This window comes from Erinaceus europaeus, chromosome 4 (assembly GCF_950295315.1).
Source record: "Erinaceus europaeus chromosome 4, mEriEur2.1, whole genome shotgun sequence".
NCBI classification, from domain to species: domain Eukaryota; kingdom Metazoa; phylum Chordata; class Mammalia; order Eulipotyphla; family Erinaceidae; genus Erinaceus; species Erinaceus europaeus.
This window is the reverse complement of record NC_080165.1, coordinates 152,751,846-152,765,642: the sequence shown is the minus strand read 5'-3', so window position 1 is coordinate 152,765,642 and position 13,797 is coordinate 152,751,846. Positions and strand designations below refer to the sequence as shown.

The window sequence follows — 13,797 nt, the reverse complement described above, 5'->3', positions numbered from 1 at the left end:
TGATGTCCCTGCGCCAGCTCTCAGGCTAAAATCCGCGCTCTGCTAAAAGCAGCCGAACCACACGGCGCTCACACGCTGCGCTCACCCCACCCTGAGTTTCCCGTGTTTGCAACAGTGAGCATCTTCTCTGGATAGGGTCACCTGAGTGCCTTTTTCTTTCTTTCTTTCTTTCTTTCTTTCTTTCTTTCTTTCTTTCTTTCTTTCTTTCTTTCTTTCTTTCAGAATAAGTGGATAAGCCGCAGCCCCATGCTGCAGAGGAGAGTCTACCACTCCATGGCGGCTGTTCAGAGGAAGCTTTATGTCCTTGGAGGCAACGACCTGGACTGTAACAATGACCGGGTCCTAGTGCGGCACATAGACTCTTACAACATAGACACTGACCAGTGGACGCGCTGCGACTTCCACCTGCTGACTGGTAAGGATCTTGGATGAAGTGAAGGAAAGCCCAGATGTTCCCTGTGCCCAGATGTTCCCTGTCCAAGGACCTCTGAACCCCTGGTCCCCACCTGCAGTGGAGGAAGCTTCATGAGTGATAGAGTAGGGCTGCAGGTATATCTATCTCTCTCTCTCTCTCTCTTAATTTCTCTCTGTCCAATAAATAAATATCAAAAAATAAACTCAGGGGGCTGGGTGGTGGTGCACCTGGTTAAGTGTATATATCACCATGCTCAGGGACCCAGGTTCGAACCCTTGCCCTCCACCTGCAGGGAGGGCACCTCAGGCTTGGTGAAGCAAGTGTTCAGCTGTCTCTCTCTCTCTCCCTCTCTGTCTCTCTGTCTCTCCCTCTCTGTCTCTCTCTCTCTTTCTCTCCCTCTCTGTCTCTCTTTCTCTTCTTCTCTGTCTTTCTCTCCCTCTCTGTCTCTCTTTCTCTCCCTCTCTGTCTCTCTCTCCCTCTCTGTCTCTCTTTCTCTCCCTCTCTGTCTCTCTCTCTCCCTCTCTGTCTCTCTTTCTCTCCCTCTCTCTCTCTCTCCCTCTCTGTCTCTCTCTCCCTCTCTGTCTCTCTCTCTCCCTCTCTGTCTCTCTTTCTCTCCCTCTCTGTCTCTCTGTCTCTCCCTCTCTGTCTCTCTTTCTCTCCCTCTCTGTCTCTCTGTCTCTCCCTCTCTGTCTCTCTTTCTCTCCCTCTGTCTCTCTGTCTCTCCCTCTCTGTCTCTATTTCTCTCCCTCTCTGTCTCTCTTTCTCTCCCTCTCTGTCTGTCTCTCTCTTTCTCTCCCTCTCTGTCTCTCTTTCTCTCCCTCTCTGTCTCCTGTACCATCTGGATTTCTCTCTGTTCTGTCAAGTAAAAATAGAAAGAAAGAAAGAGAGAGAGAGAGAGAGGGAGAGAGAAAAGAAGAAAGAAAACAGCCATACTGAGTTCAGTGATAATACTTGTGGGGAAAAAAGGAAAGAGAGAGGGAGAGGGAGGGAGGGAGAAAGGAAGGAAGGGGAGCAGATAGTCAAGAAGTTGCCAGACTTGATAGTTTAAATACCTTTAGTGTATCTCTAAATGTTAAGTTAGAGCAGTAGGACAACTTGTTTTTTTTTGTTTGTTTGTTTGTTTTTGTTTTTGCCTCCAGGGTTATCGCTGAGGCTTGGTGCCTGCACTATGAATCCACTGCTCCTGGAGGCCATTTTTTCCATTGTTGTAGCTGCTGCTGTTGGATAAGACAGAGAGAAATGGAGAGAGGAGGGGAAGACAGAGGGGGGGAGAGACAGACAGACACCTGCAGACCTGCTTCACCACCTGTGAAGTGACTCCCCTGCAGGTGGGGAGCCGGGGGCTCGAACCGGGATCCTTATGCCAGCCAGTCCTTGCACATGGCACTATGTGTGTTTGACCCGGTGCACCACTGTGCGACCTCCAGACACGTTGTTTTCATGAACCCACCAAGTGTGGAGTAGTTCACCAAGTTTGCTTTGAATCCACAGGCTGCTCTAACAGGAGAGTCACAAACTCAGATCTGGGGCTGGTGGGGCCTGGGCAGGGGAGAAGCCCTGTGCGGAGTGGCGCTCAGTCCTTCACGGCTGCTGGGGGTGATGGGAGACAGCCAGTGTGAGAGGTTATGTTACTCTGCACTGAGCTCCATTTATAAACATGCTCTTTTGCTTTTTGATTTAGAATATTCTTTTTTTTTTTTGATGCTCGATTCACTGACTTTGAATCCGTGTCTTGGCCTGGCTCTGACCTGACATGGACCCATTCTTTGAAGCAGAGCCTTCCCTCTGAGCATGGGGAGGCAGTGACTAGTTGCTGTAAAAATCTCATGGAAAGTCAAGTGTGCCAAGGGGGAGGTATCATACCCTCTGGTGGCAAATGGGTTATTAAGACATGCCGGGAAGTGGATTTATTGTTTATTGTTTCTCCTTTCTTCTTAAATCTCTTCACTTCAGGCCAGAATGAATCTGGAGTCGCCGTCCATAGCGAGAGGATATATTTAGTTGGTGGATATTCGATTTGGACAAATGAGCCTCTGGCTTGCATCCAGGTAAGTGGTGGAAGTCCCTTTTGAAGTCTGCTTGTTACCCAGCCATCAAACTTTGGGTGTGTTCTTTCTGAAGGGAGAAATATCTACCTGCACAAAGGGCTCTTGGTTCTCTTCGTGGAACTCACTGAGCCATTAGATACCCTGCCGAGTAGAAGTGATGCCGCGTAAATGAGTTATTGCTGTTGGAGACAGACGAGGCTTTGATGGCCTACGCGGCCGGTTCTAGAAATGAGGAACATGGGCTATTTTCCCTTCCTCATAAGCCAAAACAATCTAGTATTTGCTAGCAGTACTTTCATGATCCCCAGACTTAATACTCATGCCACATTCAATTGTTTTATTTATTTTATTTTACAAAATATTTTATTTGTTTTTAACTTATTATTGGATAGAGACAAAAACTGAGAGGGGAAGGGGAGCTAGAGAGGGAGAGAGACAGAGAGACACCTGCAGCCCTGCTTCATCACTCGTGAAGCTTTCCCCCTGCAGGTGGGGACCGGGGGCTCAAACCTGGGTCCTGGTGCACTGTGGCGTGTGTGCGCTTAACCACATGCGCTACCACCTGGCCCCTAACTGCTTTATTTTCTACACGATAGTGTAGTTCAGGTCTGTGAACGCCACCTCCAGTGTTCTTTCCTAGCAGAAGATTCGAGACTCGTAGCCTTCAACCCCAGAGGGTTGTCCTGGAACATGTGAGCAGCCCAGGGTGGGCATGTTGCTGGTTCAGTGACTGTGTGTCAGTGTGTGTGTGTGTTTACATATCATTGTTCTTTGCTTTGTTTTTTAAAAAATTCTCACCATAGTTGTTTTTTATTTTACATATGTTGTAAAATAGATTTCTCTCTATATAATATGTAATATATATAATACTTATATATATATTAACCCCGACTTTTCCAATTATCTCCAGATCTTATCTAACCTCACACTTGTGGGAAGGATTTAGCACCCGCTTGAATATCTTTAAGAATTACAGAGAAATTCAAAATTTTAACTTCTCCTTTAATCACACCTTTTAATGAAAATATATTTATTCAAGAAACATTTATATCTAAGTTTTCAGTTGTGCTATGGTTAGTTATAATCCCCTTTATATACTTAATATGGTTCTTTTTCTTCTTTTTTGATTTGACTTGCCAGTGTTTCCTGTTGGATTTTTTTTTTTTTTTTTGCTATGTATAACTATTGCATCTACATTGGTAAATCAGTGTTGGTTTATTTATTTTATTTATTTATTTTTTGACCAGCTAAGTTATTGTAGGAATTGTTGCCTACACAATGGTCCCACTGCTTCCAGCAACAACCTTTTTTATTAAAGACAGAGAAAGGAAGAGACAGAGAAGGAGAGATAACTGCAACACTTCCTCACCACTTGTGAAACTCCCCCCCCCCCCCCCACACACACACACACTGCAGTTGGGAGCCAGGAACTTGAACCAGGCTTCTTGGGCATGGGGACACTTGCATCTGCTGGAAGTGGCACAGCACGGCGCCCAGTAAACAGGCTGAAATGATGTGATTAGCAAATTTGTCCTAATGCTGAGTTCTGTTTGCCACAATTAGGATGTATTTTCCCAGTTTCACTGAGATATGATTGTTGTTTAAGAATGTATTAAAGTGTACAGTATGATTTTACCTGTGTGCATATAGTGCTCATCCTAACAGTAAGTTTAGTTGACATTCATTACATTATCCAGCTGTAAAAGTCTCTTTCTTTTCTTCACTAGAGCACTGTTCAGCTCTGTTTATGGTGCTGCAGGGGATTGGATTTTGGAGCCTCAGGGAGGAAATTGTCTTTGCATAACCATTATGCTATTTACCCCCATCCAGAAGTTTTCTTTCTTATGATAAGACTTTTAAAAATTCTCTTAAGAAAAAAAAAATTTTTTTAGATTTTAAAAAAATTTTATTTATTTATTTCCCTTTTATTGCCCTTGTTGTCTTTTTATTGTTGTTGTAGTTATTATTGTTGTTGTGATTAATGTCGTTGTTGGATGGTACAGATAGAAATGGAGAGAGGAGGGGAAGACAGAGAGAGAGGGGGAGAGAAAGACAGGACACCTGCAGACCTGCTTCACCACCTGTGAAGTGACCCCCCTGCAGGTGGGGAGCCGGGGGCTTGAACCAAGATCCTTATACCGGTCCTCCCGCTTTGCGCATGTGCTTAACCCGCTGCGCTACCTCCCAAATCCCTCTCTTAAGAAAAAATGTAAGTACAGTAGTATATTTCGTGTTGTCTCGCTTGCCCTGGCTGAAAACTTGGCCCAGAACAGTGAAGATCTGGCAATGAGAAACTAACAGATGATGTGCACAGTCACGATGATGTGCACATGCCCGTGCTTTCTGCACAGTCATGATGTGCACATGCCCGTGCTTTCTGTACAGTCAGAGGATGTGCACATGCCCGTGCTTTCTGTACAGTCACATGATGTGCACATGCCCGTGCTTTCTGTACAGTCAGAGGATGTGCACATGCCCGTGCTTTCTGTACAGTCAGAGGATGTGCACATGCCCGTGCTTTCTGTACAGTCACATGATGTGCACATGCCTGTGCTTTCTGCACAGTCAGAGGATGTGCACATGCCCGTGCTTTCTGCACAGTCAGAGGATGGTGCACATGCCCGTGCTTTCTGCACAGTCAGAGGATGTGCACATGCCCGTGCTTTCTGCACAGTCAGAGGATGTGCACATGCCCGTGCTTTCTGCACAGTCAGAGGATGTGCACATGCCCGTGCTTTCTGCACAGTCAGAGGATGTGCACATGCCCGTGCTTTCTGCACAGTCAGATGATGTGCACATGCCCGTGCTTTTCTGCACAGTCAGAGGATGTGCACATGCCCGTGCTTTCTGCACAGTCAGAGGATGTGCACATGCCCGTGCTTTCTGCACAGTCAGAGGATGTGCACATGCCCGTTGCTTTCTGTACAGTCAGAGGATGTGCACATGCCCGTGCTTTCTGCACAGTCAGAGGATGTGCACATGCCCGTGCTTTCTGCACAGTCAGAGGATGTGCACATGCCCGTGCTTTCTGCACAGTCAGAGGATGTGCACATGCCCGTGCTTTCTGTACAGTCAGAGGATGTGCACATGCCCGTGCTTTCTGCACAGTCAGAGGATGTGCACATGCCCGTGCTTTCTGCACAGTCAGAGGATGTGCACATGCCCGTGCTTTCTGCACAGTCAGAGGATGTGCACATGCCCGTGCTTTCTGCACAGTCAGAGGATGTGCACATGCCCGTGCTTTCTGCACAGTCAGAGGATGTGCACATGCCCGTGCTTTCTGCACAGTCAGAGGATGTGCACATGCCCGTGCTTTCTGCACAGTCAGAGGATGTGCACATGCCCGTGCTTTCTGCACAGTCAGAGGATGTGCACATGCCCGTGCTTTCTGCACAGTCAGAGGATGTGCACATGCCCGTGCTTTCTGCACAGTCAGAGGATGTGCACATGCCCGTGCTTTCTGTACAGTCAGAGGATGTGCACATGCCCGTGCTTTCTGCACAGTCAGAGGATGTGCACATGCCCGTGCTTTCTGCACAGTCAGAGGATGTGCACATGCCCGTGCTTTCTGCACAGTCAGAGGATGTGCACATGCCCGTGCTTTCTGCACAGTCAGAGGATGTGCACATGCCCGTGCTTTCTGCACAGTCAGAGGATGTGCACATGCCCGTGCTTTCTGCACAGTCAGAGGATGTGCACATGCCCGTGCTTTCTGCACAGTCAGAGGATGTGCACATGCCCGTGCTTTCTGCACAGTCAGAGGATGTGCACATGCCCGTGCTTTCTGCACAGTCAGAGGATGTGCACATGCCCGTGCTTTCTGCACAGTCAGAGGATGTGCACATGCCCATGCTTTCTGTACCGTCAGGATGTGCACATGCCCGTGCTTTCTGTACAGTCAGAGGATGTGCACATGCCCGTGCTTTCTGCACAGACAGAGGATGTGCACATGCCCGTGCTTTCTGTACCGTCAGAGGATGTGCACATGCCCGTGCTTTCTGCACAGTCAGATGATGTGCACATGCCCGTGCTTTCTGTACTGTCCTGTCTCATTTCACGAGTGCCCTGAAGTTCGTCCCTTCATAACCGTTCACTGGGTGGGCGCTTGGGCTGTTTCTGTGTCTCCGCTGTTGTAAGCAAGTAAAGCACCAGCTGCTGTGGGGGCTCAGCTGCCTCTCTTGAAATAGTGCCTTTGCTCCCTTGACATACATGCCCAGAAGTGGGCTTGATGTCTCACGCTGTAGCTTTATTTTCAATATCTAGAGGGACCGGCATTACTTCCACTTATTGATTGATTGATTGATTGATTTAATTTTGCCTCCAGGGTTGTTGCTGGGGCTTAGTACCAGCACTGCAAATTCACTGCTGCTGGCAGCCATTCCCCCCCTTTTATTGGGTAGGACTGAGAGAAATGAGAGAGGGAGGGGAGACAGAGAGGGAGAGAGACAGGGAGACACTTGAAGCCCTGCCTCACTGCTTGGGAAGCGTCTCCCTGCAGTGGGGAGCTGGGGCTCCAATCCGGGTCTTGCACTTGGTGCTGTGTGCGCTTAGCCTGGTGCACCACGGCCCGACCCGGGTCCTTGCACTTGGTGCTGTGTGTGCTTAGCCGGTGCACCACGGCCCGACCCGGGTCCTTGCACTTGGTGCTGTGTGCGCTTAGCCGGTGCACCACGGCCCGACCCCCAGACGTCTCTGTATTTGCCTCGTTCTCTGACCTCCTATGCTGATCATTTTTACTGTCAGATATTTTACCTCCTGGCATTTATTGTTTTTCTCCTTTAATTTCATTGTTTTTTGACTGCAGAAGAGTGTCCCATCAGCTATATGAACCCCCAGTTTCTCTGGCAGTCATCTTAATCGGGCATTTAGCTTTGTTCTTTACTTTTTATTCTTCGTTATACGATTGTCAGTGCAACTGTTTTCTGAATTTCTCTGATAGTATGGAAACACAACAGACTTTTGTGTTTTGATTTCGCATACTGAAATTTTAGTGACTTTATTTGGTGTGAACTATAGAAATCTGTAGGTAGAGACTTTAGGGTGTCTACAGATAGTGTGCTGTCTGCAAATCGTGAGGCGTCTCTTGCCTTCTCTCTCCTTCCTTCCTTCCTTCCCCGCTTCCTTTGTCTTCTCTACCCTCCCTCCTTCCCTTCCTCCCTCCTCCTTTCTGTCTAATTTGGATGGTTTATTTTTTTTTCTTGCTTAATTGCTCTGGCAAGATAATGCGTAGAATAGTCATTATGAGAAAATGATGACTAATGGAAATTCAAAAGTGCAAGTCAGCAGGTTGGGAAGCACAGGAGAATGGCAGAAAAAAATAGTTTGTATGTTAAGAAATGATGTTTAGCTTTGTATGTCACAAGTGTGTAATCCAGGACTCCTAAGGGCATGACTGACTATGATCAACAAAGGTCAAACTTCACTCGCTCAGAGGTTGGTCTGTTAACATGTAGAAGAACTAATGTCTTTTTCTTTTCTTTTCTTTTTTTACCCTTGAAAACAGCAGCCAATAACATGTCTGATCAGAATGCCCTTCCTGGACTCTCACCGGGAAGAGTCCAGGAAGCTGTGGTGCAGCTGTCTCTCTGTCTGTCTCTCTCTCCTCTTAATTTCTCTCTGTCCTGTTTAAAAAAGTAAAAAAGAATTAAGGGGAGTTGGGCGGTAGCGCAGCGGGTTAAGCGCAGGTGGCGCAAAGCGCAAGGACCAGCGCAAGGATCCCGGTTCGAGTCCCCGGCTCCCCACCTGCAGGGGAGTCGCTTCCCAGGCGGTGAAGCAGGTCTGCAGGTGTCTGTCTTTCTCTCCCCCTCTCTGTCTTCCCCAACTCTCTCCATTTCTCTCTGTCCTGTCCAACAACGACATCAATAACAACAACAATAACCACAACAACAGTAAAACAAGGGCAACAAAATGGAAAATAAATAAATATGTTTTAAAAGCATTAAGATCTGGGTTTTCTAGCAGTACTCAGGAGACTCTTAAACTCTGTCTTCCTGGGGAATGTGCAGGTGCTCCTATCTCTGCTCTGGGTGTGGAAGTCCAGGCCTGGCCGAGGGTCCAGCCTGGGGTGTGGGTGGGGAGCAGACACCCAAGTGTGCACTCGCTCAGCCCCTGCTGCGGCCTCACCGCCACTCCTCCTGTGAGCACTCCCCTGGGTGCAGGGTATGCTGCCCAACTAGCACCTCCGGCTCCCGGCTCCTGACACCTTCTTTCTGCCAGCCTGCAGGGAGCGTTTGGGAGACAGGCTGCCAGTGCTTCCTTCCCCTTCTCATGGAAAAAATAAATTCCAGCTGCTTTGCCTAGGCAGTCTCTGTTGGCCAAGAGAGTCAGACTGAAGCTCTCTCTCGATGACCTCAGCTGCTATTTTTTCCTTGTAAACATGCCTTGAGTTGGGCAGGGGATACTATAGATGGTGTGAAACCTGGGCTACATCTTTGAGATCAAATACTACCGCCACCACTTACTGGCTGTGTGCGGCCTAAGCAAGCCTGCCTCTGTAAGCAAGGCCACGTTCTCTGTATCCCAATTCACAGTCCTTAACATTACCTAGCTGGGGAAATTATGAAAAGATCCCTCCTCCTTCTTCACTTTCTCCTCCTTTTCTACAAAGGTGCAGAGGGGGTGGGGGAGGGACACCGCACTACCAGAGCTTCCTTCCTGCACAGGGGCTGGGCATGCAGCAGGGCTGTGTGCACGGCAAAGCAGCGTGCTACACTGCTGGGCTAGCATGGGGGTGCCTCTTCCCTTGTGTACTGTCTGTAGTAGAGAAAATTCAACTGGAGCCAGCCTGGGCTGCTACTCACTCAGTGACACGAGGGAGATGACTCAGGAACAGACTCGTGGTGGCGAGACAATGCAATGTCTTTATTGATCAGAGAGGCCAGGCTTTTTAAATGGTAGACCCGGAAGTGGCAATTTGGAAATGGAAATGGCTAGGAAAGGGGCGGAGAAAGGCAAAATCATGCTGGGAAGGTAGAAACTTCCTTAGCAACTGTTGCGAGGGTTTTAACTGGTAGGATTAATATTACCCTGCAGGCAGGGAGGGTCTCGAGGGTAGAAAGAAGATAGATGAAAGGAATGGAATGGGTGGGGATCTTTCAGGCAAAACAATGATTATGTAGATAGATAGTATCAGGAATACAGGGTGCTTTGTGAGGCTCCTCACAATTTCCCAACACTACCCAGTGAGTTATCTCAGCAGATTCAAACTCTGTTTTCCACATGTACTGTAATAATCATCAAAGATTCAACGGGCATTCCCCCCTGTTTTTACAGGATGGAAAAATACTTGCCAACTTGATGTTGAATTTTTTGATAGAAGTGTAAACAAATAAGCAACATGGTCAGCAGTGTGGCTTATTGGCGGAGTGCAGAGCTTGGATGCATGGGACTGGGCTCTCTACCCAGCACTGTCTAAGCCGGAATGGACTCTAGCCTCTTCTAATATCTTTCTCATGAAGTAAAAAACTTAATTTTTTTAATTTTTTTGCTTCCAGGGTTATCACTGGGGCTCAGTGCCTGCACTATGAATCCACTGCTCCTGGAAGCTGTTCCCCACCTCCCATTTTATTGGACAGGACAGAGAGAAATTGAGAGAGGAGAGGGAGAGAGAAATTTAGACACCAGTAGGCCTGCTTCACCACTTTTGAAATGACCTCCCTGCTGGTGGGGAACTGGGGGCTCCTACATCCTTGTACAGGACCTGTGTGTGCCTAACTGGGTGTACCACTGCCCGGTGTCCTAAATAAATACACTTTTAAAAGAAATGTAAAGGGAGCCGGACAGTAGTGCAGCCGGTTAAGTGCACATGGCGCAAAGCACAAGGACTGGAGTGAAGATCCCGGTTCGAGCCCCCGGCTCCCCACCTGCAGGGGAGTCGCTTCACAGGCGGTGAAGCAGATCTGAAGGTGTCTGTCTTTCTCTCCTCTCTGTCTTCTCCTCCCCCTCTCTGTCTTCTCCTCCTCTCTCCATTTCTCTCTGTCCTATCCAACAATGACAACATCAGTCACAACAAGGGCAACAAAAGAATAAATAAAATAAATATATTTTTAAAAAGTGCACAAAGAGAAAAAAAAAGAAATGTAAAGGGGGAAAATGGGCAACTCTCTCCATCTAGTTGAACAGTAGATGTGGTACAAGGGGTACATGGACAAGAAAGAATAAATCAAGCTTGTAATTATCATTTAATGGAATATATGTCCTCCAGGGTAACTGCTGGGGCTCGGTGCCTGCACCATGAATCCACTGCTCCTGGAGGCCATATTTTTTCTGTTTTGTTGCCCTTGTTGTTTTTTTTATAGTTTGTGGTTATTATTGATGTTATTGATGTTGTTGTTGTTGGATAGGACAGAGAGAAATGGAGAGAGGAGGGGAAGACAGAGAGGGGGAGAGAAAGACAGACACCTGCAGACCTGCTTCACCGCCTGTGAAGCGACTCCCCTGCAGGTGGGGAGCCGGGGCTCGAACCGGGATCCTAACGCCGGTCCTTGTGCTTTGTGCCACGTGCGCTTAACCCGCTGCGCCCCCGCCCGGCCCCCTCGTGGGATATTCTGAATGGGTAGTGACAGTTCAAAGCCTGTTTGAGGTGAAAGTCTGAACTTTTCTTCTAGTCCTTACTGATTTCCTTCTTTAAAAAAAATTTATTGATTTAATAATGATCGATAAGACTGTAGGATAAGAGGGGTACAGTTTCACACAGTTCCCACCACCAGAGCTCCCTGTTCCGTCCCCTCCACTGGAAGCTTCCCTGTTCTTTATCCCTCTGGGAGCCTGGACCCAGATTCTCTATGGGGAGCAGGAGGTGGGAGGTCTGGCTTCTGTCATTGCTTCTCTGCTGGACATGGGTGTTGGCAGGTGGATCCACACCCCCAGCCTGTGTCTGTCTGTCCCTAGTGGGGCAGGGCTCTGGGGAGGGGAGGCTCCAGGACACATGGGTGAGGGCGTCTGCCCAGGGAGGGCAGGATGGCATCATCTGCAACTTGGTGGCTGAAAAAGCATTAAGATATAAAGCAGAACAAATTGCTTAATAATCAGGCACCTAAAGATAAGAATAGAGCAGATGAGACTTGGGGTCTCCATTTTGGAAAAAGTTAGTAGGTCTACTTTGGGGGGTGATTTCCTTCTTTGCAAACTCAAGTCTCTAAATCTAAAGGAAACCTCTTTCATCTGAAGTCACACACCGTCACAGTTAAGAGCTTAATAATTAAATATCAGTAATTTTTTCAGGGTGGCTTTTAATTTAAACCAATATGAAAAATAGCGTGGTATTGTCATGCTAAACTATCTAATTAATGCTGAAATTTTACTGTGGCATTCCCATCAAATAGTCATGCAGTTACCTTGAGTACATTCAGAAATCAACAGTTCCTAGGTTACTAGAGTTAACCATTCCATGTGGACAAGATAAAAGCTGTCCTTTACAAAAAGCAGAGAAGATGGTTCTATAAATTACGATTCACTGCTCAGTTTGTATCAGGGAACAAACAGTGCGGGAACTGAGCAGATAGATGGCTGTGAACAAGACCCAGCAGTATGGAGAGTTAGACTTCGCCAATGATCAGCGGAAGTGAACATCAGCAGAGCCATTGCAAAACTCTGATACCAGGAGAGGAGCAGAGCCAGAACAGCGAGACAGCAGGCTTCTCCGCAAGCAGACAGCAGTGTCATAGGAAATGTGTCAATAAACCACAAACATCCTAGCAGTGCACTGCTCACTTTCTGTAGAGAACTATGCGAAGCAAGGCATTTTACTTATTTTTTAAAGCAATCATATCAACAGATGTTTGTATTCTCCCTGCCTTACAGAGGAACACACTGAGACTTTTTTCTGTTACTCCTTTCTCAGAGAAAGTTGTGGCGGTAAGGACAGGAGTTTGAAAACTCTTAGGGGAGCTTCCAGTGGAGGGGAGGGGACATGGAACTCTGGTGATGGGAACTGTTTGCAATGGGACCCTTGTTATCTTACAATCTTGTTCATCATTACTAAACCACCAATAAAATAATGATGATGAAGAGCCCCGTTTCTGAAAGCATCCAGGTGGTTGAAGCTGGGGTAAGCAGATAAGGGTGCATTTTGCTATTTATATTTGTTGTTAAATGCCATTGTGTTAGGAGACAATCACGTAGTATGTCAGCTTGCGTCTGCCTTTTGTCAGACATTGTGCTAAGTCAATATTGTATTAAAAAATGACCACCTTAGACTCCCTAACCTCTACAACCAAGTGCCATTAAAAACAATCCCAGGGGGTCGGGCGGTGGCGCAGCGGGTTAAGCGCATGTGGCGCAAAGCGAGGGACCCGTGTAAGGATCCCGGTTCGAGCCCCTGGCTCCCCACCTGCAGGGGAGTCACTTCCCAGGCGGTGAAGCAGGTCTGCAGGTGTCTGTCTTTCTCTCCCCCTCTGTCTCCTCTCCTCTCTCCGTTTCTCTCTGTCCCATCCAAAGAATTGGACAAAACAAACAACAAAAACAACGGCCACAGGAACAGTGGATTTGTAGTGTAGCGATGACCCTGGAGGCAAAACATCGCTCAAGAAAGACCCAGCTAGGTGACAGAGGAGGGGACGTGTGCGAGAATATATGTTCAAGGCTATTTAGGAAGAGTCCCCTGCAGGTGACAGTAGGCCCATCTCTACAGACACACCTGCTGGGCCAGGGCCCCCCTGCCAGGCTGGTCATCAGGCTCAGTGCACCTGCCTTGCCAGGGGCGTGAGCCTCGCCCAGACCTGGTCTCCATGTCCCTGGGGGTCTGGTTTGGTGCCCTGCCTGCTGTCTTTTCCTGTCTCCTTCTGTTCCCTTTGCTATTGAGGGGGGGGGTGCGGGGGGAGCCAGCCTGGATCAGTGAAATCGTGGCAAGTTATAAAAAGAATTAAAGGGTGTAGGCAGAGGGGGCCTCTGCTCTGGCCACCGTGGATTCTGAGCAGCTCTGAGAGGACAGCTGCCCAAGCGTGCCAGTAATGTCTGTGTCCACATCACCTCCATTCACAGCGGCTTCCCATCTCTAAGTCACGGCATCCAAGGGAGGAGAGGTTTTAAATGAGGTTAAAGGACGGTCAGATCACGAGAGATGGTGACTCAGGGCTGCAAAGAGCCTGCTGGGTTTGATAAGTAGCTTTCCCCGAGAGAGATGTTGGTCTAGAGGTAAGATCCTAGCCAGACTTCACGAGGTGGCGGTAGGCACAGGCGAACCGAGTTTCTTTCCCACTGGAGGAAGGAAATGGGTCTGTGGACTGAAGGCGGACAACTGGCAGCTATTCCCCCCACACTCCACTGATTGCTTTTGAGTCTGCTGCTGAGCTCTGTGCTATGAAGTAAGCTGGAGCCACCCGTTTTCAGAACGAA

At 48.0% G+C, this 13,797-nt stretch overlaps 1 protein-coding gene across 7 annotated transcripts in view; it reads left to right on the top strand.

Annotated features, from left to right (window-relative positions):
• The window catches only part of KLHL32 (kelch like family member 32), a 218,633-nt gene that overhangs the window by 203,827 nt on the left and 1,009 nt on the right, over positions 1 to 13,797 (top strand). For all 7 annotated transcript variants that reach the window (XM_060190744.1, XM_060190743.1, XM_060190742.1 and 4 more), the window contains 2 exons: positions 223 to 415; positions 2,369 to 2,463. In XM_060190744.1, the coding sequence (XP_060046727.1) occupies positions 223 to 415; positions 2,369 to 2,463 (288 nt within the window). The remainder of the gene's footprint in view (positions 1 to 222; positions 416 to 2,368; positions 2,464 to 13,797) is intronic.